Source organism: Lygodium microphyllum, chromosome 13 (genome assembly GCF_053477565.2).
Source record: "Lygodium microphyllum isolate KBCC chromosome 13, Lygodium_microphyllum_v1.1.10, whole genome shotgun sequence".
NCBI classification, from domain to species: Eukaryota; Viridiplantae; Streptophyta; class Polypodiopsida; order Schizaeales; family Lygodiaceae; genus Lygodium; species Lygodium microphyllum.
In genome coordinates this window covers 20,802,664-20,829,204 of record NC_141147.1, presented here as the reverse complement: position 1 = coordinate 20,829,204, position 26,541 = coordinate 20,802,664, and the positions used below count along the sequence as shown (strand labels likewise).

Here is a 26,541-nt window from a genome sequence, read left to right as displayed (position 1 = left end):
GACATTGATGATGGACCACCTGGCTAGATGGGTCCGGACGTCTACACTTAGCACACTGGTGGTCATTATGATACTCACATGACCATTGACTTATCACTTATTATATTTAGTTTGTTACACCTACCTATAGCTGGCAAAGATATAGCACCAGTCAATTGGTGTAGTCTGTTATGCACTGTTCGACTTAGTAGGCCACTTTCCTTTATATTGTATCTTATCTATACTTTTTGTACATTGTATAGTGTGTGGAAGAAGAAGAAGAAATCATCAAGAAAACGTTTTGGCCTCCATCTCTCTTCTTGTGTTCTTGAGTGAGCTTCCTCTTGTGCATACACTATGTGTTTGGCGCAGCAGCTCAAGCAAGTCTCCCCACCATGCGATTTTTGATATTTTTTGCTCCTTAAGGAGTGAATAAAGAAATATAGGCCTAACCAATGAGAGAGCTGGGATTCAAGATTCATGTAACATCAATATTCTAGCCATATCTTGGTCCAAAACTTCCCTCAGCAATAAAATAAGGTAAAATATGGAGAATACAATGTTGACACTTCTTGGAAGTCTATAACTCAAATTTTTATTTTTTTATTTTTTTATGTTTGACTTTTCATTTCTCCCCTTTTCCGTTTCCCCCTCTTTCTTAGGTGGAACTCAAATTTATCATATCTCTTTCCTCGCTTCTTCTTTCCTGATGAAATCTTATAGCCTCATTGTTGCTTGCCCTATCTGTAACCCTGTGAAATTTCATTTCCTCTACATAAACACAGAGTGAGTTTCACACGTTTTATGAGAGCAGAGATTGTTCTACCAAAGCCCTAAGATTTTCTTCACAAAACTTTACAGGTATATTGTTCTCTTCCATGGATGTTCTATGGTAAAGTTTTATCTCGTTTGGACAAAACTTGTGCAAGTTATGTGCATTCTCTGACATGTAATTTCTTTTGTTTTGGTATTCTAGGGGTCTCTTACAATCAAGAACAATGATCTTTTGAACACTCAACTTCTTCTTCAACATCTTTTGGTTTCTTTGTAAACAAAGTTATAGGTATATTGTCTTGTTTTTTTACTGCACCATGGTTAAATTTTATCTCAACATCTTTGGGCTTCTTTGTAAAGAGAGCCATAGGTATATTGCCACTTTTTTCTATTGCTCCATGGTTAAGTTTCAACTCATTTGGACAAAGCCTATGTAAGTTATATGTATGCTTTGACTTGATATTTCTTTTGTTTTTGTACTCTAGGAATTTGTCAGTGAAGGAACAATGGTCTTGTTATAAGTCAACTTCTTGTTCAACATCTCTAGGCTTCTTTGTGAAAAGAATTGTTGGTACAATGTTTTTTTAAATTAATTCATTTAAATTTCATTTCATTTGGAGAGAACATTTGCAAATTATACAAATGTTGATAGGTAACTTTTCTATTTGGTTATCATAGATGTCTTCATGCAGGAAAAACATCAGTAACATACTTGTAATGGAGGTCTTCAATAGGAAAGATAGTGGCAGTAATTGGATTTGTGAAAGTACTATAAGTTGGATTGGATTTTGATGCACCCAAGTACTCGAGGGAGTTTCAAGGTCAGGCATAAGGATGTTGGAAACCCTAGCAAACATTGGAAAGGTAGAATTTTAGAGTTCAGAAAAGTGTTCAATGGAACAAGTACAGTAACATAAGTGTTGATCCAACATGTTTATATGCACAAACAAATCTCTGTACTACACGATAAGAACTACATTGCAAATTATAAACAAAACAATAAGTTTTTAAATTTTATCATTGTTTATTCTTTTTCATCAGAGTTGTTTTTAAAAATCTTTGCAGTGTTCTAATTTGATCTTGTTTTACTGACAACTCTATATTCATCAACTTTGCATGAATGGTAGAATGTGGAATGTTTGAGCGGCAAGATACATGTTTGGCATGAAGACATAGGTTCTTTGATCTATGATAATAACTCTACAAGTCAACTTGCAACTCAAAATATCTCTTTTTATAATTCATTGTATGTAGTAGAAAGCCAGAGATTGCAGCATGTCCCATTGCCACCACTATCTAGTGGTGAATGGTTGATCGGTAGCTTGGAGTTGTCAGGAGCATGTAAGTCCAAGATAAAATTTGACATTAATAGTGCTATGAAACCCATCACATGCTCCAAAGATGTGCATCTTAGTTGGTTTATTTCTTTCTCATTATTTGCACATTTGTTTGGTTCATGTGATGTTTTGAAGAAAACAAAGATTACTTATCAATGCAAGTGTCCGTCCGAGGAATGGATGAGTCAGCTATTGGGTGAGACTTGGCAAGTCAAAAGAAGACATTTTGATGAGACGATTGAATGCAGGGTCAACCAATTTGATCTCACATTCAAATAAATATTTTTTACTACTTTGAACACCTTGATTTAATTGGCATAGGTCTTGCTTAGATGAATTGTTGTGTTATTCTTGTTTTTATTATAGGTATTTCATCACTAGACAAACTATGTGCATTCGCTTTTGATATAGAAGATGGCGACTTTTGCGAGGGGAGTGGATTAACTTGGATCAAGATACCCGAGATGAGACACATACAGCTCTCTTAGATGTGCTTATATTGTGGAATGGTCATATTCCTTTTGTGGTCAGCGCAGATAGCCATTGGCCCATTTCTTTTCTAAGACAAGAAATCCAATTAATGTCCAATGAGACCCTCTACAACTTCTATTTCAAGTTAGATAATAGAAAAGTCAGGATTCTACATATCCTTGAGATAGTGGAATCCTTGTAAATTTTTTTGAATAAAGAACAAATATAATTTTTTTTAAAAATTCTGAGTACTTTCAATTTAGATAATATTAGTTTGCTATGATCCAAGCGTGCGATAATACATATTGTAGTTAGTCAATCATGCTGGTTAAAATCATAATTAAATTGCAGGGGCTAGAGGTCTATAATCTATGCAATATTGTCTTTGCATAATGATATATTGTAGCTCATCTCTTCCACTTATTTCTTAAAATTAGATATTAAATTGGATCCAAGGGATTTTGAAGGTCTTTCAGATTTATTTTCTAAAAAATTTTAAATATTTTTTGTAGTTGGACTTGAATATACTCAGTGATCCAAGTATATTCGAGGATATAATAATGTAGAACAAAGATTTGTTTGTATGAGTAATTTTAACGGTTACTTTAAAGTATTGAAATAAAGAAATCAAGGTAAGAGTTTTAATTTGAAACTTTAGGGTTAAAAAAGAACCTTTATTTAAAACCCTAGATACATAAAGCTATAACTCCAAACTCATTTTCACTTTCATTCTCTACTTCCCTACACTTGTGCTCTCCTCCCTTCTCTATTTGTGTGCCATGGCTACCACTCCCACCTTCGCCACATGAATTAGCTCCACATGCTACGCACACATAGGAGACTATATATACCCTAGGTTTTGTGGGACCTTGAGTCTAAAGAGATTGCTTTCCACCGTAGACCCTAGCTCTAGTATACTGGCATCATTTTGTGATGCAGAAAACCCTCTCACCTACTCTATTCTAGACTTTGCTCTCAGATGGGTCCCCATAGATTTTCTATATAGTTTACGTGATGGATCAAGCCATGTAAAGGTAATAAATCGAGCCCTTGTGCATGTGGGGAAGCATCTCCATGCCAGAGTAGTGCTCATCTCATCCCAGGACCACGTCACGATGGATCTCATCGAGCGCAATGCAACATTTTCCATATATGTTTTGTGCACTTTGAGGTGCAAGAGGACAATGAGGAAGACATCGACACACCCTCTCGACCATAGCTAGAGTATTTCAAGAGGGAGCTTGAAGAGATTACACTCGATCCGAGAGTAGAGGTAGCACAAAGCTTAGCGATTGTGCACCCACCTCCTTGCCCTGTTGAGATGCCGACAAAGCGATGAGTGAGCCCTCGCTTCTCTCCATGCTATCATCATTGAGGGGGTGGAATATTTACTTATGCAAGATGTACTAGAAATTTTGGAGCTAAGGGAAGAAGAGATATATTATATCATGGTGCATGATGCACCTAATGATTTTATAGATTTTGATATACAAGATGCACCAGCACATGTTGATGAGGTGGCTCGATATGATGGCACAAGTGTCGATGACATCTCTGCCATTGTAAGCATCCAAGAGCAGATTGAGAATGTGGCGCCACAATATGAGATCTCATATGAGGAGTTCGAGCGGTTGCAAGAAAGCATTTTTGGACCTCAGCCCGACTATGCAGTATCTTTCCAAGAGAGAGACGAGGGTGGCCCAATTGTAGGAGTAGACCTGGACGCTCCATTATAGCAATAGATAGATGATGCAGAGAAGGTAATGTTATTAGATTAATGTTATTAGATTTGTGTCAAAATTTACCAGTAGGGCCTTTAGGGCATCGGGAGTATGCACATTAAATTTTGCCATGATTAGGCCCCCAAAGCTGCCCTGGCCAGAGGCTGATGCCTGAGGGCCTGAATATGTAGATGCAAGCTACAGATTCATATCCCTAGACATGAGCCTCCGTCCAGAGTAGCTCCGGGGGCCCGATGCTGGCATTGGGAGTATGTACATCAAATTTTGCCGGGATCGGGCCCCTAGAGCTGCCCTATTTGGAGGCTCGCATTTGGGGGCATGAATCTGCAGATTGAGGCTTCTAAATGCTAGCCTTCGGACATGGAAGATTCAGGTCCCCCAGACATGAGCCTTCGGACAAGGCAGCTTTGCAGATTCAGGCTCCCAAACACAAGCCTCTGGACAGGGTAGCCTTGGGGGCCTAATCTTGGTAAAATTTGATGTGCATACTCCCGATGCCCTAGGGGACCTACTGGTAAATTTTGATGCAAATCCGATGTATATATCTTTACCACACTCCATGCATAGTGAGTTTGACACAATGAGTTTGACATTGAACTTGTGTGATGCAGGACATTGTCTATATAAATGAATTTTCATCTAGAAGGTGGTTGATTTGGTAGCCAAGGAAGGGTGCAGGACTTGGCATGGAAGGAGTATATCGGCTAGCTTATGAGCGACATTTTTGTATTCCATAAGATATGCTCTCCGATTTTTTCCAGAGAACTTCTTGAAGTTGAGGGCACTAATGAAGGCTAAGCCCTTCAAGACCATCCCAACGAACTCTAGCTTGGAGAAAGTAGTGTTGCTTCGACATTCGAAGCTCCTCTACTTATTCTCTATTACTAGGTATGGGCCACTTTTTTCCATGGTGGCCTATGGCATGGTTGTTGGTGTTGAAGACCCTAATGTCATTAGGCAAGAACTACAAGGGCAAAATGTGTTGCTACCAATGATCAAGAATAGCTCTGACCATGGGGAGTCTAGCTCAAAGAAGCCTAGGAGAGAGTAGATGTACAATGTAATATAATTTGTAATCTTCTCTTGAAGTAATGAAAATCAATATTTGTTGGATTTGTGTGCAACGTAGTTTGTCATATGCGTCGTTTATTATTGTTTTTTATATGAACATTATGTTTATTCATCGGATTTATACACAACACGATTCGTACCCTAAATTTAATATGTAGTGCTTTATTGAGTTCGTGCGCAACATGTATTTGTTCGAATGCATGCAATGATAACTCAAAGACATAAATAAACCAAATAACAAGCGAATAAACAAAAATAAGATGCGCTAAAAAATTTGTATTCATATTCATAACATTTTACATGGGATCCATTACAACTAGGGTTTTACAAAATCTCTTTGGAAGCTATATTCTGTATATGTTTTGGTAGTACACCCTTATCGTTGTTGATCTCCATGAGGACTATCCTTCCATCGCCAGAAGAACCTCACTATCCGTAAATCCCTATCGGTGATGGTGACTCTCCTTGCATGTATTGCTGCATAGACCGAATCTCCAAACAAGTCGATGACGTAAGCTTTGGTAGCTTCCTATAGTGCAAGGAGGGCTTGGGCAGTCCAACGATCGGGTTGTTGTAAGCGTGTTCCATCTGGGAAGTGCCTCCTACTGTTCTTAATGAGTATACCGTCTATAATCTCACACACTAGCTTTTGGAATGGAGCCTTTGGTATAAGGAGGTGTGTGGTCTTCTGGTTATGGTGGATCTCCCCAAGAGCCACTGTGCTTGGCTTTCATCGACACTTGCAATGCTGGTGTGGTAGTGGTGGTGGTGGTGGTGGAGCTGGGGAAGGTGGCCTCTACATAGGATTTCTAGGGGGTGTCTCCGGGCCGCTTGCTTGGTGCGTGCCATGTCTTCTAGGGAGAGAAAACCCAAAAATCAAAAGTGAAATGTGTAAAATGACGTGAAACTTTAAAATTATAGCAAAACTTTCAAAAAACCCTTAAACTTGAATTAATGTATCTAGGCTTTGAAAAATTATAACCAACGATCCAATTGATGTGAACTTTTACTTGTGGACTCCTTTAGGGTACATTAACTATCAAAAAAAAAGTTGGCCTCATTAGATGTCTAGGGCCCTGAATTTTTTAATATCCACGAGTTTTTATGATATCCTACATGTGGGTGAAGTTTCACAATATTTCAATTTATAAAATTGACGGTTCAATCATTTTTTGAAAATGCATTAGCTATATTATACTTCACTGATAATAACAGAAAAACTCACCACCGCACCGAGTGTGCACAACTGCATATTAAATGTGTTGTCAACCAAACTGAATATCAGATTTTCCATTACGAAACCATGAAATACACGGTAGATAGTGCATTGTACCAAGTATAACTAGAGCTTGGCAAAATTTAGCTCCATTTTGTAGACCATTGCTATCAAATACTTGAAGGTCTACTGGAAAGATAAACCAAAACTAAACTTCTTACAATCTACAACCAAACTTGAGCTAAAAATATAGATATAATTACAAGGTAGCTTCTCAAAGCATATTGTTGACATTAAGATTAAATGCATCCTTGTTGTTGTGGATCCTACGAATAAGAACCATATCTATGGGCTTAATAGTGATACGTCGGGCATGAATGGCTCAAACTTGAGAATCACCCATTAGATCAATCAAGTAACTTTCAACTGCTTCTTAGAGAGCAAGCAAGGCTTGGCTTAACCATTGCCCCACATTCCTTGCGTGGTTCCTTGAAAAGAACTTGTGATGATGCCCTAACTACAGATCTTGTAGTATTTCTCGCACCAACCTAGAGAATGGTGCCTTAGGAATAATCAAGTTGGCACTCTTCTGGAATTTCCTTATCTCACGTAGTGCAACTATGCTTGGCCTCCGTCTTCACTTCTTATGTGTTGGAGGATGTGTATTACTAGTAGAGCAGTAGTGGGAGGTGGAGCAACTAGAGCACGTGGACCACCATTTCTGGAAAATGGAGAACCATCATTATTCACCACACTAGGGCCACCATTGTTGGACATAGTAGCACCACCATTATTAGCTACAGTAGGGCCACTGTTGTTAGCCACCAAGGGACCTTTGTCACTCACAGTACACTCACTAGATTCGAAAGAGTGTTGAGCTCTTACTCTTGCAGGTGCCTTCTTGATAGGAAGCTTGAAACGTGCCATGGTTGTGATAATGAAGGATAGAAAGGTGGAGGGTAGAGTGAAGAGTACTGGGAAAAAATGAAAGGAGAAACTTGATTTAAGCACGAAACTTTTAAACTTACTGCGGTGTAAATGACTTTTAAAATTAAAAAACATAGTTCGAAATCAACTTTGAAAAACATAGTGACAAACCTTCGAAACAGAAATTGCAAGACATCTCATGTTAAAGATAGGAGTATTGATGTGTCATATCCTGGGTACCTATGCTCTCTCGTGGACTCTAAATGCATCAAAAGTATTATCTTTATCTAGGTCTCCATTTCTTGCCATCTCTCTCTTGGGTTGCCAACCATTCTGCATGGCGTTGTCTAGCTGTGCTGTTTTCATATCTTGCTTTTCTCACTTTATATATTTCCCTACTTATAAATTCTACTTGAGAGGTTTTGGACTTCTTTTCTTTTTTCTCGTATTGTATCTCTAATCTCCTATACCACCATTGTAATAATTGCCTCATAGAATTGGAATCATTGATGCCACCTCCATGATTAGTTGCCTTTTGAAAAGCACATCGAGCTTGCCAATGAGATCATTCCATACCTTGAGTTGACCATACTGCCAAACTTCCTTGATCTGCAAAGTATGGACCATGTGCTTCAAGTATATGCTGCACAAGAAGAGACATTAGAAACACAAACTAATTCAAAATGATGATTTTTTTGTAATGATAACAATACTGACCATGTAGTGTGTTATACTGTTTGTAGTCCATGCCTCCACTGCGGACTTATGAAATTTAGCAACTATTTCTTTAAATGTATTGGCATCACCATCCCTAAACCTTAGCTTTTGTAACTTGAGAGCTGCTAATCTATCTAGGTGTATCCACACTTTTGCCTTTGCAATCCTCGTTCATCTCCCATTGGTCCAATCAGGAACAACAAGGTGCAACTTTTTCCATGCTTCATACTTCTTTGGTTGTTTTAGAAGTATATTACCTTCCTCATCTCGAGACGGAGATATAAACTTCCTAGCCTTGGATCCACCAAAGCATAGTTTACAAGGGATATTTCCACTCTTTCCAATTTTTTCTCGTTCTTTTTTATTTCTACTTGACCCCCGTGCAATCCAACTTCAGAGAGGACTCGTTCTACCTTCTTGCATGTAAGCATCAGCTTCTGACATAGGTTGCATCTTGTATGCAAAGCATCTATATTCATATACTACCTTCTCAATTATTCTAACCAAACAATGCAATGTGCAAAAGTGAATATTTGTTATTGGTATTTCCAAAATAGGGCGCCAGTTTGGATCCACTAAAACTAGCATTCTATTTCTCATGACTTTTCTATCACATGTTGGAGCATATTGTTGTCCTGCCTTGGCAATCCATTCTTTCTTTCCATCTTTCCCTTTCTTCCTAGTTTGCATGCAGTATATGCACATAAATTTTGCATTCGTTGCATTTGATAAACCAAACATACACTTCAATGTTTTTAAATCACCTGCAGGATGCCATTCAACTTGATAGTCCCCAAATCCCTCAATGTGTAATATTGCTCCATTATTTTGCTGTTGAACTCTGACTGTACATTGAAGTATAATGGATGGTTTTCATCGATGTTGGGATCGGATGCTCGATTCATAAGCTTGCCTCTACATTCTTCCATAGACATATTGTAGAACTTGACCATAGTAATCTGAACCCTACATATATCCAATACAAAGTTGTTGGATGCATTCAATACAAATGCATCTTCTTTAGAATCATACTTCAATATGTGTGTATTTTTCAGATGTGTTGGCTCACCAATTAGTTCTAAAACTTTCTCATTTAGTTGTTTTCGAGCCTTCTTCATGTGAAATGGTTTTGGCAGAGGCATTACTCGCTTAGTTTTGAAGACCTGCTTAAATCCTATATCCAATTGTTGATAGAGCATACTATATGACTCAGAACTCATTCCCACCTTGTCACATAATCCCTGAGCATTTGTAGCAGTAGCAAGTTTCTCACATCCCTAAGATGTTCACTTGTGACACCATCTACACTGTCCTTGAATTTACGATTTTCCAATGCATTTTTGACCATATCCTTGCTTAGGACTTTGGCAATAGTATCATTCTCTGCATGAGGGAACATATTTCTCATTGTAGCAGATTGAGCATATATCTGTCTATGATATTGTCCACTTCCTTTGGTTAATTGGTGAATTGGTTTAACTAATCGGATGCGCCGACGTGCTTCTTTGGTTTTTAAAGTGGGCCCAATCTCCAAAGTTTGTGAGCTTACTCTTTATGTTTCGATTCTCCTTCTCCAAGTCCATAAATTTAGACTGTAACTCCATATTTTGCACATATGTAGCCTACATAGCATCTTCAATGACGGACATTGCTTGTTGTAGGATCTAGTTCTCCCTATCCTTCTCAGCTAATAATCTATCCTTTTCCATCAAAGACTGCATATTCCCTTGTAATCTTGTCTGCATATTTGTCAAGGCTTGATGAACCCTTGCTAATCCTTGTGCGACAAGTCTGCATGTGTATCCATACAATCCTTCATTGCCTTCACAAACGAACTTTACAAATGATGTAAGCCCTTCAAATTGTGGTGGCCTTTGAGTGATTGGATTGGGTGGATAAATGCACCCATCAACCCAAAGGTCCACATTTTTTTTCCTTGCATTTCTTTCTTGTTGCATCCTGTATCTTATTGCATCATCCTTTTCTACAGTTCTTTTGAGCATTGGTGCATATTCATCATCCGATTGAAAGTGAATATCTCTTTTTTTCTTGGTACGTCCTGCACCTGCATCATCCTATAAAGAAAAATATATGCCAATTTTAACATTACACAATTACACCACTTTGATTAATAGTAAGCTGAGGAGTCGATGCCAATTGTTTGATCAATAGCAAGAACGTCTAAATATCTCGGAGCTGCATGTTAGCATCAATCCAGTAGCATGCATCTAATTTTGGATTGGCTCAAATCACACAATTATACCCCTTTGATTCACTATATCTGTGTTCTTTTTTACCCAGTTGGATCTTGTCTCTTTCTCTTGATTTCAGTCACGATAGACCCTAATCAACCCCTATTCTACCTGTAATCTTAGCTTTTAATCTACCTCTAATCAACATCCAATCTTATATTCTATTCTATTCAAAATATTCTCTCTCTCTGTCTTTGTCTATCTGTCTGTCTGTCTCTCTCTCTCTCTCTCCCCCTCAATAAGAATCGATCAAAGATAATTAAACACATTTATATAGAAGCTTGCCTAGTGGAGAACAATAACATCATCTTATCTTCTACCCTAATTTACTCTCTGTCACTCTATCACTTATTTTCTTAGTTCATCTCACACAGTTCTCTCTCTTTCCCCCTCCCTTCTCCCTTCTCCCTCTCCCTATCCTTCTATGTGTGTGTGTGTGTGTGTGTGTGTGTGTGTGTGTTGACACTTAAGGATTAAACAACAACTATGAATAATAATAACATCATAGAGATTAAAAAAATAAAGATACCTCCATTATCAATTGATTGTTTATAGTATAGAGTGTTGAAGAGGAAGATATCTTATAACACAGTACCGGAGAGGGAGATTGCTTGTAGTAGGGTAGAGAGTGTTGTAGATAGAGTTTGTTTGATTTCAGCAAATGCTATCAAAACCACTCCTGAGATTGCTTGTAGCAGGGTAGACAGTGTTGTAGATAGTATTGAGTATTGCTTTAGAAGAATTTGTATGCAAGAAACCATATTCTGGAGGGAAGAAGAAGAGTACACAAAATTTCGGACAAAACTAGAGCTTTGAGAGGGAATGAAGAAATGCCCAAAAATAGGCATATACTTGTCAAAAAAAGAAAAAAGAAAACTCTCGAGTCAAAAAGGTATCTCTGGGTGAAAAATAATCTTAGAATATAATGTGTATGTCATTTTATATCTTTTTTAATTTCTGCCCTTTTAAGAAGCAAGAATGAGAACGATTCTAATATTTTTTCATGTTGAAAAGTCATGAGGGCATTAAAGAGTTGTATATTAATAATTGGCTCCATTTTTACAGAAAATAGAAGTGTATTTTTTTAGTTATGAGGATTTTGAGAAAAAGTGACCTTATTCTAAGTTTGAGAATAAAATAATAGGTGAAATCTATTGAAAATACAAATATGAGATTTTCTTGATTGTAGAAGATCTCTTATTCTAATATTATTGTCGAATCTCTTTTTAGAGAGAGAGGGGTGAGAGAAACCCCTTAAGGGGTAAAAAAGAGAGTCCATATTTCTCCTAATGTTTGTGCCTTTACCTTAAGGAAAGATAACTATTAGCTGCAAATAAGTTTACAAGGTCCAAGCATAAGTCGGATGGATCTATTGAGTACTATAACACACAACTAGTTGCCAAAGGGTATACACAAACTCATGGTATTGATTATGAGGAGACTTTTGCTCTACTGGCTAAAATGGCCACTATAAGGGCTGCCATAGTAGTGGCTGCATCAAAGGGTTGGATCATCTATCAAATGGATGTACAGAATATCTTCTTGCAAAGGGAGTTATAAGAGAACGTTTATGTATAGCACCCACTTGGTTATGTGGATGAGAGTCATCCAGATTATGTATGCAAGATTTGTAGGCCTTCTATGGGTTGAAGTAAGCACCTAGGACATGGTATGACACAATTACAAAATACCTTATTAGCATTAGATTTCACAGAGCATAGGTTGATCACTTACTCTATGCATGTGAGAGTGATGCAAGTATTGTGGTCATTACAATATATCTAGATAATTTGATCATTGTTGGTAAAAGTGAGACATAGATTTTGACATGTGAAGGGTCTTCTCAAGAATGAACTTGAGATGAAGGATTGGGAGAGCTACACTATTTTCTTGATATAGAGATAATCATAACTCCAGAAGATATATAGTTGTCACAATGACAATATGCATTGGATATACCGAAGAAGTATGGTATGGCTTATTGCAAGTCTATTTCTATACCTTTAGATGTTCATGCTAAGCTTAGTAAACATGGGGGTGACTTGATTGAGGATGTCACTATGTATTAGAAGATTGTGGGTAGCCGTATCTATATGATGGCCACTAGACCACACCTAAACTACATAGGTGGTTTTGAGAGTCTATTTATACAACTTCCACAAAAGCCACATTTGGATGTAGTACAGTGCACATTGCACTATGTCAAGTCCACATTGGATTATGTCTTATTCTATGGTACAAGTGTATCATTAAACTTAAATGGTTACCCAGGTAGTATTTCAAATAGGAGGTCTACCATTGGTTTTATATTTTCCTTTAATAGTGTTGTTGTTACTAGAGCAACAAGAAACAATCGACAATTACCTTGTCTAGTATAGAGGTAGAATACAGAGGTGTTGCAATTGTAGCATGTGAGGTAGCTTGTTGGTTATGCAAGCTACTTGGTGATTTGGGGATGTAGGTGGACAAGAAGATTATCATTTACTGTGATAACCTAAGTAGCATTCAATTAGCTATACATACCTAGTATATCATGCACAAACCAAATGCATAGAGGTCCATTACCATTTTTATTCGAGAGCAGGTTCTCACAAGTGATATTGACCTGGATTATGTTAACACAGAGGATCAAGTTGCTAGCATTTTCACCAAGTCCTTAGGAGCTGAGAAGCTTCAACATTTTAGGATTATACTTGGATTTGATGAGCTCATGCTCCACTTGAGGGGGAGTATTGAGATGTTGAGCTCTACATGAGCCAGCATCCACCATGTGCCTTGGTGACGTGGTAGGATTTTATTAACTAGCATATTAGATGACCGGTATGAGGATACACCAATGATTCTACATCTAGACTACACTCACGTAGTTTATCCTTGGTTATTATGACACATTCATTGTGCCACCTCTTATTTCCTTCATGGGTTTACACCACTTAATGATCGTGTGTACATATGTTGTGGTACTTTTATATTAGTCTTTTATCATGTGGTAGACAATTCTTTTGTGTGAAGAAGAAGAAAGAAGAAGAAGAAGATACCACGTCTCTCTTTTTACTTGATTCTCCATAGCTTTTGTGTGTGCTCTTGGTCTCTTCACTTCTCTTCCCTCTTGTGTGTTCTCAAGTCTATCATGCACAGAGTAAGTAGCAAGTCTATTATCAATGCCAGAAGAAAAGGCCTGAAAACATATGCAATTAGGGCTACCCATGTTGACCTGCCTGCTTCTATTATTGGTCACATTGGAGCACTTGCTAAAGCTTATTCAGGTTTGCTTGATGCTGAAAAGGAGCCCACACAAGCCAAGAAGAGGCCTATGAAGCATAGGACTGATAAATACCTTCTTAAGGGACAACTATTAAACCTTGAGCTTTAGGTTTCAAATTTGAGTTGAAACACACCGAAGAGAAACTCAAACCAACGCTTTGATATCAATTGAAGGGAAAGCCTGAGTGAGAGCACAAGCAAGCAAAAGCAATGGAGGAGTGAGCTACAAAAGATGGAGCAAGAGAGAGAGACACACAAGATGTGGGAACTCCAATAATCACGATGTTTGACGGGCCTTCCCTTATTCAAATGTCATTGAAAGAATAAAGAATGAAGTGAAGTGATGGGCACCCACCACCTATAGTGTATATATGTGCGAGTACTATCAGTGTGGTAATATAAGGGCGGCATAGGCACAAGCGCCTTTACCTCCAACAAGCTCCACATCATATTTTGGTTCCATTGTTGGGACCTGGATGGAATCAATTGCTCTAAGATACTCTCTTTTCCTGGTGGAATAGGATGCTTACATGTTGAGATTGGATTCGAGAGACCTTTATCTTATGGCGTATAGACTATGTCATGCGAAAGGCCTCATGGGGGCTATGTAAGGGTTTCTAATATACAAAGACTATAAGAAATCCAAGGAAATGTATATTAGGATTAACTAGCCAGTTATAATACAAGCCTTTTAGAATTGGCAACATTGGTTGGGACTTACTTAAAGTATGATGAAAAAAATATAAGAAGATGTATAAAGATAAGCTTAGTGACATATATCTCTAGTTCTAACAATGTGGGACAAAGTACACACACCTTCATTTTGTATGTATTATCCACAAAGAATATATATAAAGATAACTATAGGTTTCCACAAGGCTACACACCCATTCATTTTGTTTTTGCTATCAATGAACACGCCTAATGTGTCACCACCTTATCCTCTTGTTTTGTGCTTGATTTGACTTTTTTCCAAATGTAGCAACTCCTTTTATTGATACATAGTGCTTGTGCACCCCTATGGAAAATTAGAGTTGTAGTAGGAAAAAGTGTGCACAAGAGGGAGATAGGAGCTCAAAGTACAAGAACAAAATCTTGTTTACTAAGTTGCTCAAGGTACAACTTGGGTACACTCTATCTCTACTTTGATAGTGACCAATAGGCTATTTATATAGCCTTTGCCTAGCTAGGGTTAGGGTTTCCCTTGCCCTTTAGGCTATTCACACCTATCTACCGTCATACACCCTTGCTTACAGTGGGTTTCTATGCCTATCTTCTAACACCCCCCCTCAATGCCAGGGTGGCATTGGATTACAAAGCATGTAAGATGCCCCCCCCCCCCCCCCCCCTCCCACCCCCCTTCCCCCCTCAAACAAACGGGATGCCTTTATAAATCAAACTACAAGAGTGTTTTTTAGGTAGATGGTTTAGAGACTCAAAAAAGTCGGGATTGGAGGCATAGTTGGCCACCAGTTCTTTAGGTACTTCAGGAATGTTGGGGCATTTACTAGTGATATGCCCTGTCTTCTTGCATTTGTTACATTTCATTTTTTTGGGATACTTCTTCCAACAATTGTTTACAATATGTCATTTTTTCTTATAGAAAGGACATCTAGTGATAAATGTATGTACCGATACTTGATCACGAGAAGCCAAAGGTGCCAAACTAGTGCTGCCTTCTTTGTGGTTCCTCTTTTCTTCAGCTTTTAGGAGAATAGCAATAGCATCTTCTTCATGTATTGGAGCTTGTACTAAGGCAAGCTGTGCCATAAGTCCCTTCATGTGAGAAATGAATTTGCCCAAGTCTTCTCCTAATCTATATTCCAAGCTAAAGAATTAAATTTTAAGAAAGATTTTAGTATTTTTACCAGTGGCTCCATAGAGCTTTTCAAGCTCATCCCATTTTTCTTTAGCAGTATTTAGTTGATGAACATGATGAATCAAGGACTCATCTAAGTGTAACATGATGATTGCTTGGGCACGTTGGTCATCCTCTACATCAACCAGATTTGCAGAGTTTATAGCTCTAATGCCTTGAATGAGAGGTCAATACCCTCTCTCCATCATCTTGTACTTGATAAGTACTTGCCATGGGTGGAAATATTTGCCATCAAATTTTTGAATTTGAGGACGGACATTAGCATATGTTGTGGCCATTGGGAAGGTCTTACCACTTGCTAGAACAAGGGCAGTGTCTAGTCCCTTACAAACTTGCCACTGAATGCAGAAGCAAATCAAAAAATTGATATCAAAGTTGTATTGAGGAGAAAGGCTGAAAATCATACATATGTAATATTTCAAAATATGACTTTGGTGGTCCTTTCTTATGTGCAATCTTCTTCCGAGGTTTAATAGTTTTTTAAGGTTTTAATGATGTGAACCTAGATTGGACTTCGGGCTCCTCCTTGTGGTATGGCTTAGTAGATGAACCTTGTGTTAGACAAGGATGGTCTATGATTTCAATGCTTGTTGCTGATGACTCCGAGGAGAGTACAATGACACTCATCCCTTTGATTTCATTGACCAGGGTACTTGAAAAAACCACAAATGATATGCAATACAAGTTTAGGATAGGATGGTCTATGTGTTTATAATACCCTTGATTTCATTGACCAGGGTACTTGAAAAAACCACAAATGATATGCAATACAAGTTTAGGATAGGATGGTCTATGCGTTTATAATTGTATACATAGCCTTACAAATTAAAGTAGAGCACTTAATGATTTTATTTTTATGATGAAACCAACTCAGATTGAGTAAATATCAGTAGCAAAAGAATGATTGAACAATGTACCTTAGTGCTTACGAGCACTCATCTGTAGCTCATGTTGCTAGAGATGGTAGATGTTGGTCTTGATGAGCTTGATGATGACTTTCCAAGTACAATAACCTCCGAGATAAGGTTCCCAGATTAGTAACTGACTCAGAAAGAGTTGACTCAGTGATTAAAATCACTGTTAATGACCAAACATTGAAAAATTTGAATGCTGAAGAAGCTTGAAGCTTCCTGGCTATAGCTGCCAAAGACCCACAGTTAGGGTTTGACTCTGTGGGAGCAGTAGAGGAAGAATTTCTGAGAACCCTCTTGGCTAGAGATAGCCCACTTGGAGGGCTATTAAAGCCCCATGGTGGCTGCCATTAATACGTCTGCTGTAGGCCGCGCTACTGTACGAAATGCCATGCTGTCAGAATTGCGTTGTTTTCTGCATTTGTGACAATGCTTCCCACCACGATGTCCAATGTCAGGGATTGACGTGGCACGTTGAATAGCCTAGAGCTAAGGAGAAGATCTCCAGAAGAAATCAGGTGTTGAAACTGATTCTATTGCACACACCAGCTCCTCCAAGGTTAGGGGGTCTAGCTGGCTATGGAGTTTGAAGGTCCAAAATGAGAGAGATGGAGGTTGTCTTGTGCACTAAGTGGACATGAGGTTTGAGGAAGTTGAAGGGATCAGAGGAGGCTCTGATACCATGTGGAAAATCAGAGTTGCAGCAGGAAAAAGTGTGCACAAGAGGGAGATAGGAGCTCAAAGTACAAGAATAAGATCTTGTTTACTAAGTTGCTCAAGGTACAACTTGGGTACACTCTATCTCTACTTTGATAGTGACCCATAGGTTGTTTATATAGTCTCCGCCTAGCTAGGGTTAGGGTTTCCCCTGCCCTTTAGGCTATTCACACCTATTTGCCCTCATACACCCTTCCTTACAGTGGGTTCCTATGCCTATCTTCTAACAACCCCCACTGTGTATGTCGGCTTGACATACCTTGTTACTATCTCACATAGGTGAGAGACCCCAAAGGTGATGGGATTAATAACCAATTAATCACACGTGCTTTTCAAAGGTATCCATTTATCATCCATGTGTCAAAAATACTAACCCGTGCGAAAAAAGGTAACCCTTGTATGATGTGGCACCTTAATGTGACACAAGTATGGAAAGCGTTTGAAATTGCTTTTTGGTTTAAAAAGGGGCTACTATTTTTGCACATGGATAGATAATGGCATGGAAATGAGGTAGTTGTGAGTTTGAATCTTAAGTGTAACATGCAAGGCTACTATGGTTGAAGAGAGCATGGATTATTGCTTTTGTAAAGATTATATTAGGCCTCCAAATGTGTGTACTACTATTGTGTAAGATAGTGGCGATCACCTCCTTCACTCATGTGAGATAGTGAGGAGGCTTGACATATCCTCCTTCAAGGGAATGGGACTTGGGACAAAGTGCTTTGATCAATTTCAGTCCATTTTTAACTCTCTTGCTTTTGGTTGCCCTACATTTTGCCCCATTATCTTTCCTCTTGCACGTTGAGCCTTGCTTTGCCCTCCACCGATGACTCTTTGTGTCATAGCGATATAATTATTGGTAAGGTATTGGCATATATATAAGGTACTCTGTTAATGCACGAGTGACCCTCTTAGTGTGAGGGTCGTGTCATGCCTACCTTAGACTTTGCTTTGTGAGGTTCGTGTCTTGCCTACCTCAAACTTTCCTTTGTGGGAGTCTTGCAAGTAAAGTGAACATGGTGCCGGTGGGACATGTAGTTTTTGTCTTTACAAATATACCCAAGACGCTACCTTTCCTTTGAAAGTCAAGATGATAGGTGTCACACTACCACCTGAGTTGTACATGGCAGTCTTTTAGACCCAGGAGTGTAGTCACTTGACAATGCCGATGGTTTCTGGCTTGCAGCTAAGCAGGTTAAGATGACATTTACGGGTTGATGTGCATATCAGTTGTATGCGTGGCTATGCAAATGGAAGAACAACCATTTTTACACGCCGACACAGAGAGAGAGAGAGAGAGAGAGAGAGAGAGAGAGAGAGAGAGAGAGGTGTTTGCTGGTTCTACTGTATCATTGATGATACTATCTCCCTTAGCTCTGTTTTGTGTTGCGCTGTTTAATCCACGTGCAGCTTATTCAACAAGGTGATTCATCCAGCCTTGACATCGCTTAAACAGTGCATCTATCCTGTAGCAAATTTAACCCTTTGTATAACTAAAACATAATGCATAGTCTTCAGAGACACAGCCTGACAGTTGCACCCTTTGCTAGAAACGGACATTGGATATGTTGGTGTTATTACCTTTATACGTCATGATCCTCTGTCTTTTTGCAATGGTTTGCCCCCCAAAGATGCAAATCATCAAAACCAATTCCTCGTGAATAAGTCACAGCCAATGTGGAGAAATGCTGGTCAGTTACATGACATTACTAATGGTACATTTTTAGTGTAGGACATGCAGAGATTCTCTCTGCATTGTTGCGGGCACTGTTATTTCAATGAGTAACAATGAGTAATAACAAATCAATGATGAATGCCGTATGCCGAAGAGTGAGCAAGAGTGATCAGAGGCATGGCTCAACAATTAGTTGAGCTTTGCTAGTTGCGTGACATTTCGGTGGGTAGGACAGGGATCACTGCTGAAGTGGCTTGAGAGCTTTTGTTGATTGCCCACTCCTAAAGAAATAATCACTGGCAGTGTCCATCAGCAGCTCAAGCCCTTCAATATCTCCATGAAATGGGTAGATCTAGTACCGGAGAGCTATGGCTCTGCGTGTTCATTAACTGGGCTTTCAACAAGGATTATGTCAGCTGTGCTTGCAGATGATGACGGAAGCTCGATTAGGCTCTGCAAGGTGTTTGCTGGTTCATGATGCTCCCTTGTGTCTATTTCCTCTTCTTGCATATCCCTTGGAACTTGCTCCCCTTCATCCTTGTCATTCTCTGGCTTATGCATCACTGCCTTTATGTGCAGGAACACATCCATTCGCCTTGCTTCATTGGGCTGTACTGGAGGGGCAGTAATTGGTACGATACTGCCGGGCTCTGATGAAGGCGGGATGGCGGGCGGCAGATCCAAGGCAACACCAGGCCTTGCTGATTGTGAATCTGGCCCCAACAAAGGTATTTTAGCCTGTGCAGGTTCATCCTTCTCTATTATGCTCCCAGCGAGTGGAGGAGAGTGTGATCTGTAAATGTGTGGGTTGCGCCAGTGGACAATGCGATACAGAACGGCGAAAATCAGCCCAGCTAAGAGTGGACCAAGCCAGAAAACCCACTGCGGTTGCCAGAGAGCCGCACCGCCTTCTGCAACGGCAGGACCGAAACAACGTGCAGGGTTCATACCTGCACTAGTATATCCTGGAGCCAGAAGCTCTCCTGACACAAAGATCAACAAACCCAGAAGCAGTCCGGTGATAATAGCCCCCTTCACAAGCCTGGGGTCGCCAAAGTGCGTAGATACCGAATATTCTAAAATCAAAGGGAAGGCCACAGATATGAGCAGCAGTGTAAAAATGACTTCTGATACCAGACCTGGTCCAGGGTCTGCTCCCAATGATGAGACTGTAAAATCTGAGTCTACAACCTGTTGCTTGAGAAGACATCCTCCCAGGAAGTACATGCGTGAGATGTCCTCAGAGACGACCAATTTGACAAAATAAGCTCCGAAGACGGACCCTGCAGACTGGGCTATGATGTAGAGGATGGCTCTGACAAGGGAGATATGGCCTGTAAGCATGGTGGTGAAGGAGAAGCTGGGGTTCAAGTGGGCTCCTGATACTGGGGCTGTTGCTAGGATGCAGGCAGTGTAGATGAGGAACTGGGTGAATGCGACTGCGATGCGCGGGAAACTGAACTGTGCTTTGAGGCAGGATATCACAGCGGCCACGCTCACAAAGGTGAGGATGAGACTGCCTACAAACTCCACCAGGGTGCACTGCCATACTGCCCCTTTTGGAAGCTCTGAGGAGCCCAAGTGCAGGTGACACCGGTGCTGGTAACCGCGCTTGCGCAGTCTTCCGTCAGGATTATCTTTGATCCTCCCATCATCAGCACCATCCTTACTGACACCGTCACCAGCCACTGCCATGGGCATCATGTTGTTATCTGGTCCTTCCTTTGTTTTCTCATCAGCAGTGCGTTGCACATTCTCGCCGTTGGGTATGACCCTGAAGCAGGTTGAGTAGTGTCAATACTGAGGGAAATTTACATATTTCACCATTTCTGCTAAAGCTGAGTGTTAGACCTAGTATGTTTTGTGCATCGACGATGAATGAATGACCTTCTGTTTCATCTTTAGTGCTGACTGAGTGGAGGTGCATCCTTGATAGTGAACTAACGACCTTGTGATTCATAATTTAGTACTGATTTGAATTTGAGATTGGATTGAAAGTCTAGATGATATCGATGAGATCATAAAAAGTAAACCATTCATGCTAGTTTATGCATCATGGGGTAAAAAATGAATTATACTACGGTGCTGTGACCACAAGCCATAGCAAGGTAACACTAAACAACAGAGCATAATATCATTTTAGTGCAGAAATTTTCCTGTGCATCATTTTCATTTGAATTTCCTATATGATTAATATAAGATGTCTTAATCATGTTGGTAATAACACCCATTCTTAGCAGTAACCAAATGAACGAAATTCGATTTTGGTAAAGGGAAGGAAAAGGGAGGGAATCAAGTGCAGTGGCTATCCTTGCTAGACAAAGAAGCCAAGACTAAGTCAGTCAGTTTCTTAATCATACATCAATAAGCACATATGTGGAGTGTCAACATGATAATGGAGTTCTAACAGTAAAGTTAGAATTTCAAACTCCAGCAGAAGCAGTTTTAGACAAATTGGCACTAAAAATTCCACATTCTGGATTACGGCAACATCATGAGCTTCTACTCAGGAGGCACTGTGGTGTAGCCCTTGCCCCCAACTGCACCTAGCTAGGTATGTGACGCCTCCCTGGAAGAAGCTCATGATGTTGAACACAACGGAGAAAAACAAGGAAGAAGAGCCCTGTACCGGCATGGGAAGAAGTTTTTGGTAAAATGTTAAAAACTACTTGTGAAAGAAGGCAAGGCAATTTGTTGATCATACATAAAGGAGGATGTATATGCGGAGCGTTAAAATGATAGTGGAGTTCTAACATAATTAACGGTAGATTTCAAATTTCAAATTCTAAATATTGTGGAGGCAAATGCAAGTGGAAGACATGGAAAGATAAAAAAGCAGAGAGAGAGAGAGAGAGAGAGAGAGAGAGAGAGAGAGAGAGAGAGAGAGAGAGAGAGAGAGAGAGAACCTGCTTGAGCTTCTGAGAAGAATGGTGGTGGATGAGCGAGACCTGGGGAAAAGAAGGGGGGAGGAGCCGGCTCCTTCTTGAGCTGGAATACTGACGGAGGGCCGCCTTAATCGTCCAGAAGAAGAGTGTACTTCCACAATCTCGTCTTGCCCGGACATGATAATTTCCTCTCCTCCCTTCTTCTTCTTCCTTCTTCAGCTTCTTCTTCAGACTGCACGTTCTTCTGCTGCTAATTCGCAATTCTACTAATCAGTACAGCCTAATGATGCTACTGCTGATGATTACAATCGTCTAAAGGCCGGCTAATTATCATCATCAGCCGCGCTTCCTGCCATAGAAGCAATCCCAGGACTTGTACGACCGCCCTGACACGACGATGAATGTACTATCGTTGGTGTTTGTTGACAATGTATCGGCTGTTAGTACAAGAGAGCGAGGAGAAACGGAGGTGTCGCGGCCTGCATTCGCTCGTGGGTCAATTCCCTCAACAAACAGACAAACAGACGACGACGACGACAGCAATCAGAGGCTGCGAAAGGTGGTGCTGCATAATATAATCCTACTAGCAGCCAGTTATCAAAGGTGGGGGGGGGGGGGGATAGACACCTAGCTGGTTCTTCCGTGATCCTGATGGTTATTAAGGTGGATGAATAAAGCTTCTTCCGGGGGGGGGGGGGGGGGGGAGGACGTAATGCATGGGAGTAACACTAGCCCTTGCCCTTAGGCTTCCCACCAAGGTCGTAGCCTTCACCCTCTTTCTCACACCACGTCACTCAAAGACTTTTTCCCGTTTGCCATAGACCCCAAGTCACGTTTACCAAAAGCTTTGCCCACCATGGGCCTTACAACAACTAACCACTCTCCTAAGGCCTTCCTTCTCTCCTAAGGAGCTTCTCATAAATCCCTACATATAGGAGGCCTTCCTTCTCTCCTAAGCACCTTCTCCCAATTTCTTACATCGCCTCATTGCGTAGCCATTGTCCTAAAAGACGGAAGGAAAAACCCTCATGCACCACACTTAGAATAGAGTTTGAAGGGATCGATGGCTTCTCAATGCATTTAACTTTTCACTAGCAAACATTTCAATGCTAAATGAATTCTCCACCCTTTTAACCAAACATTTTATACATACCACAAATGTGCTTGCGCCCTTTCCACACAGTCATGGGCTCCTTCTTCAACATGCATTAGGTGGATAAACATCACAAAGTGTTACCAATAACTTGGTGAGAAAGAACAAGGCTTGACCTCCCTCTCTCCCTCCCTCTCCGTGTCCCCCTTTCTCATGGTCAACAAATTACAAGTATCTACTACCTAACACCACCTACATTTCTCCCCTCTTCCCTTTAACAAAATAGACCCCTAAGATTCCTCTCTCCCACCCTCCAAGGTTGCATGACTTACTCCTAACCTACCCAACCTCATTATTCTATCATCACAATTCTTCAAACCATGATACAATTTTCTATACCCTCCATTTTCCCTCAAAGCGCAAGTATCAAAATAAGTGGCTTGTTATTTCTCAACATGTAAATATGAAGGACAACAATGATGGTGTAACTACAACTTAGTTTGTAGTACAAAAAATATGAGCTCGAAGTGAATAGTATGTTGAGTTGATCTCTAGAGCATTAAATTTGAGTTTTTGCTAGGTACACTATGGTAGTGGCTTGTTTGTTCATAACATTAACAAAAATTAGGTTCACATATCTATCATGATTCATAAGCATGTAAGTCTTTGTCAAACCAAAGTTACAAGTACTAATGTCCATAGTGAATACTTTTACGGTAGATTCTGCTCTAGAATTGTTTGAAATGGTTTGTGATTGAGCAACTTTAGAACTATAAATATGTAATCAACTTGAAAAATGTAGCATCTCACAAATTTCATTTCCTCACCTTTACAATCATCCAAAATTTTCAATTGTATATCAATAAAGGGCAACTTTCTAAGACTAGAGAGCCCTTGCTATATAAGTTGAGTAAATTAAAATCTATTATAAGCTCTAAAACAATTAAGGACAATGCTACTTCAAGCACGTTCTTCAAATATGGTAAACCTTCAAATTCTTTTGCTGTATATAACACATTTTAACTCGTGAAATGACAAATTCTAGTTGATTGAGTATTTTTCATTTTCTTTTGACATTTTCATTGGCTACATATAGTCTCCTAAGAATATTTTTGATTAGTTCTATGGCCTTTATTAAAGATGGCATCTCATCAATGTGCATTATTTCACAATTTTACTTGTTTTCACTCTACTTCTTTGTTGACTATAGTTAAATCACTTGCTTGAAACTAGTTATTATTTCATTTATGTACCTTTGTGACAGACACTTCAAATGTTGTACAATACTTGTTCCTTGAAATATTGGCATGCATATGTGTGAATAGTTGTTCCTTCAATCATCCATAGTGAACACTTTTATGGTAGGATTCCACTCTAAAATTGTTTCAACATCATTTATGGCTGAGTATCTTTAGACAATAAACATGGGATCAACATGAATAATGCAAATTTTCACCAAAAAAAAATTCCCTCACCTTTACAATCATGTAATGTGTTAAATTAGATATCAATAAGGGAGGACTATCTAAAACCAAAGAACCTCGATAATATGAGTTGAGGTGATTATAGCTTCAATATAAGCTATGAAATAGTTAACAACAATCTTATTAACATCACATCACTAACATTAGTTATGTTCTTCAAATAGAGTACTTCTTTGTCTATATGACTCATTTTAACTCACCAAATGACAAATTCTAGTTGAGTGACTTATTTTAATTTTCATATGCAACTGTTGGCTACATATAGTCTCCTAAGAATATATTAGATTAATTCTCTAGCCCTTATCTAAGATGCCATTTTATTGATGTGCATTATTTCACCATTTTTTTTTTTACACTCTACTCATTTGTTGATTTTCGAAAAATCATTTCTTTGAAACTAGTTATTACATAACATTTTTCATTTGTATACCTTTGTAATGGACACTTCAATTGTTGCATAATAGTTGATTCTTGAAGTGTTGGTGTGCAACTATATGTATGTGTAGTTTTTATGCTAGGCAATGCTAAGCATGATTATTTCACTGAAGATCAGGCCTTCAAGTAACACATTTATTGCAAAACTAAGGCATTTATCTTACAACAAGTTGTCTTCAACAATGATGTTGTCTCATTAAATCAATACATATGCATTCAACAAGTATTGGAAAACCTATGACTTATAAATAGATCATTTACACCATGCATTCAAGGAGTATTAATAGAAAACCTAGTACTTATTAAAATATATATAAATTCCACTTGGACATGAGGTGATAAAATTACCATTATGTGTCTATTTGTTCACTTCGTTGCTTTGTAATTGTATGATATGAAAATTCCACTTGCCATTTTTCTAAAGGCAGTAAAAATGAGTAAACAAAACTAATTATGAAGCTACAGAGTAAACAAAAAAGCATAGAATGAACTCACCTACTAAAAATTGTACTTATTGAAAATAAAAAATATTAAAATTAAAAATGACAAAAAATAACAGTTAAAGTCTAATATATTAGAAAAATGTATATAGAAGGCCAAGGCAGCAAGAGCTTAAAAAAGGAAATCACACCTACAGTTATCTAAGGTTCTAACACTACTAAAGAAATATCTACATAATTGATCTTCATATCCCTTGAACTCTGAGAGTAGTTTAAAAAAATTCTAGATTATTCTAGAGTATGTGAAGAACATTCAATGTGATGTTAAAGCATTTGGGGCTCACAATTGTGTAAGTTATATAAATATGTAGGTAGAATCCATTATCTCACATGTTGACTAGACGTCCCATATAATCAATATATACCTATGGATTGTGGGCAAGACTATATAAGGTTTTGTTTAGGGTTGGCACCCTCTCTTGGGCATCCTACCCACTTTCTAGGCTCTTGGTTGGTCCTTCCTTGATGCATGCTTGCATCCTAACCCAAATAGACCTAAGCTCCACTATTGTAATTCCATTTTTTATACGAGTAATCCACACAACAATTGCATGTGTGCCAAGTAGAACTATAGGAAATAATACAATGTGCACGTGTATAGGAAGCCCCGCTCTCTTAAAATAATACGACCATGATAATAACATGATATCCATGATGTATAACAAATAATATGGGTACCCGAAATGATATAATGAATCACTCCAAAAAAATAATTATCCACCAAAAATAATGCCAGACTTGCATTTTCATTTTGGTTTGACCTTTTTTGACTTTGAGTTTCAATTTTCTTGTTAACATTAACCCCCATTCGAGATGAGTGATGGTCCCATGGCCCTCACATCAAAGATGGATGTTGAATGCTAGGACACTTGATGAATAATTCATGATGGATAAGTAATGCATATTGCTAATGGATTTTTTTTTGAAAACACACATCTAGAACATGGTAGCTATGGAGGTTGGAAATCCACTATGGGAAATATAATTTCTTCAAAACAATCTGTCAGAGTTGTTGTTGATGGTGGCAGAAGCATCTTCTTTTTCTTCTCTTTCATTCATGAACTGATTTTGGTGGTTACCATTCTGCATCTGTTGTGCTCTTTTATGGTGGAAACATTCATTGGCTATATAGCCAGTCTTACCACAATAACGACATGTCATCCGATCTTTGTTGTTAGAGTTGAATCCTTGGCCTCAACCTTTTGCTCCAAC

At 39.0% G+C, this 26,541-nt stretch overlaps 1 protein-coding gene across 1 annotated transcript; it reads right to left on the bottom strand.

The window, feature by feature from the left end:
• Nucleotides 1-18,386: 18,386 nt before the first annotated feature.
• On the bottom strand, nucleotides 18,387-22,408 carry LOC148026400 (uncharacterized). Its single transcript, XM_087690833.1, has 2 exons — nucleotides 21,839-22,408; nucleotides 18,387-20,706 (listed from the first exon to the last, which is right to left on the bottom strand). Exons 1-2 carry the CDS (start codon nucleotides 21,994-21,996, stop codon nucleotides 19,299-19,301), a joined length of 1,566 nt encoding a protein of 521 aa, XP_087546959.1. The 5' UTR covers nucleotides 21,997-22,408; the 3' UTR covers nucleotides 18,387-19,298.
• Nucleotides 22,409-26,541: the final 4,133 nt, after the last annotated feature.

Bases quoted from the DNA above. Each gene is read 5' to 3' on its own strand.
- LOC148026400 (XM_087690833.1), bottom strand. From the start codon at position 21,996: ATGTCCGGGCAAGACGAGATTGTGGAAGTACACTCTTCTTCTGGACGA. The intron at 20,707-21,838 runs GTTCTCTCTCTC...AACCTGCTTCAG, and splicing joins CTTCTCAGAAGCTCAAGCAG to GGTCATACCCAACGGCGAGA.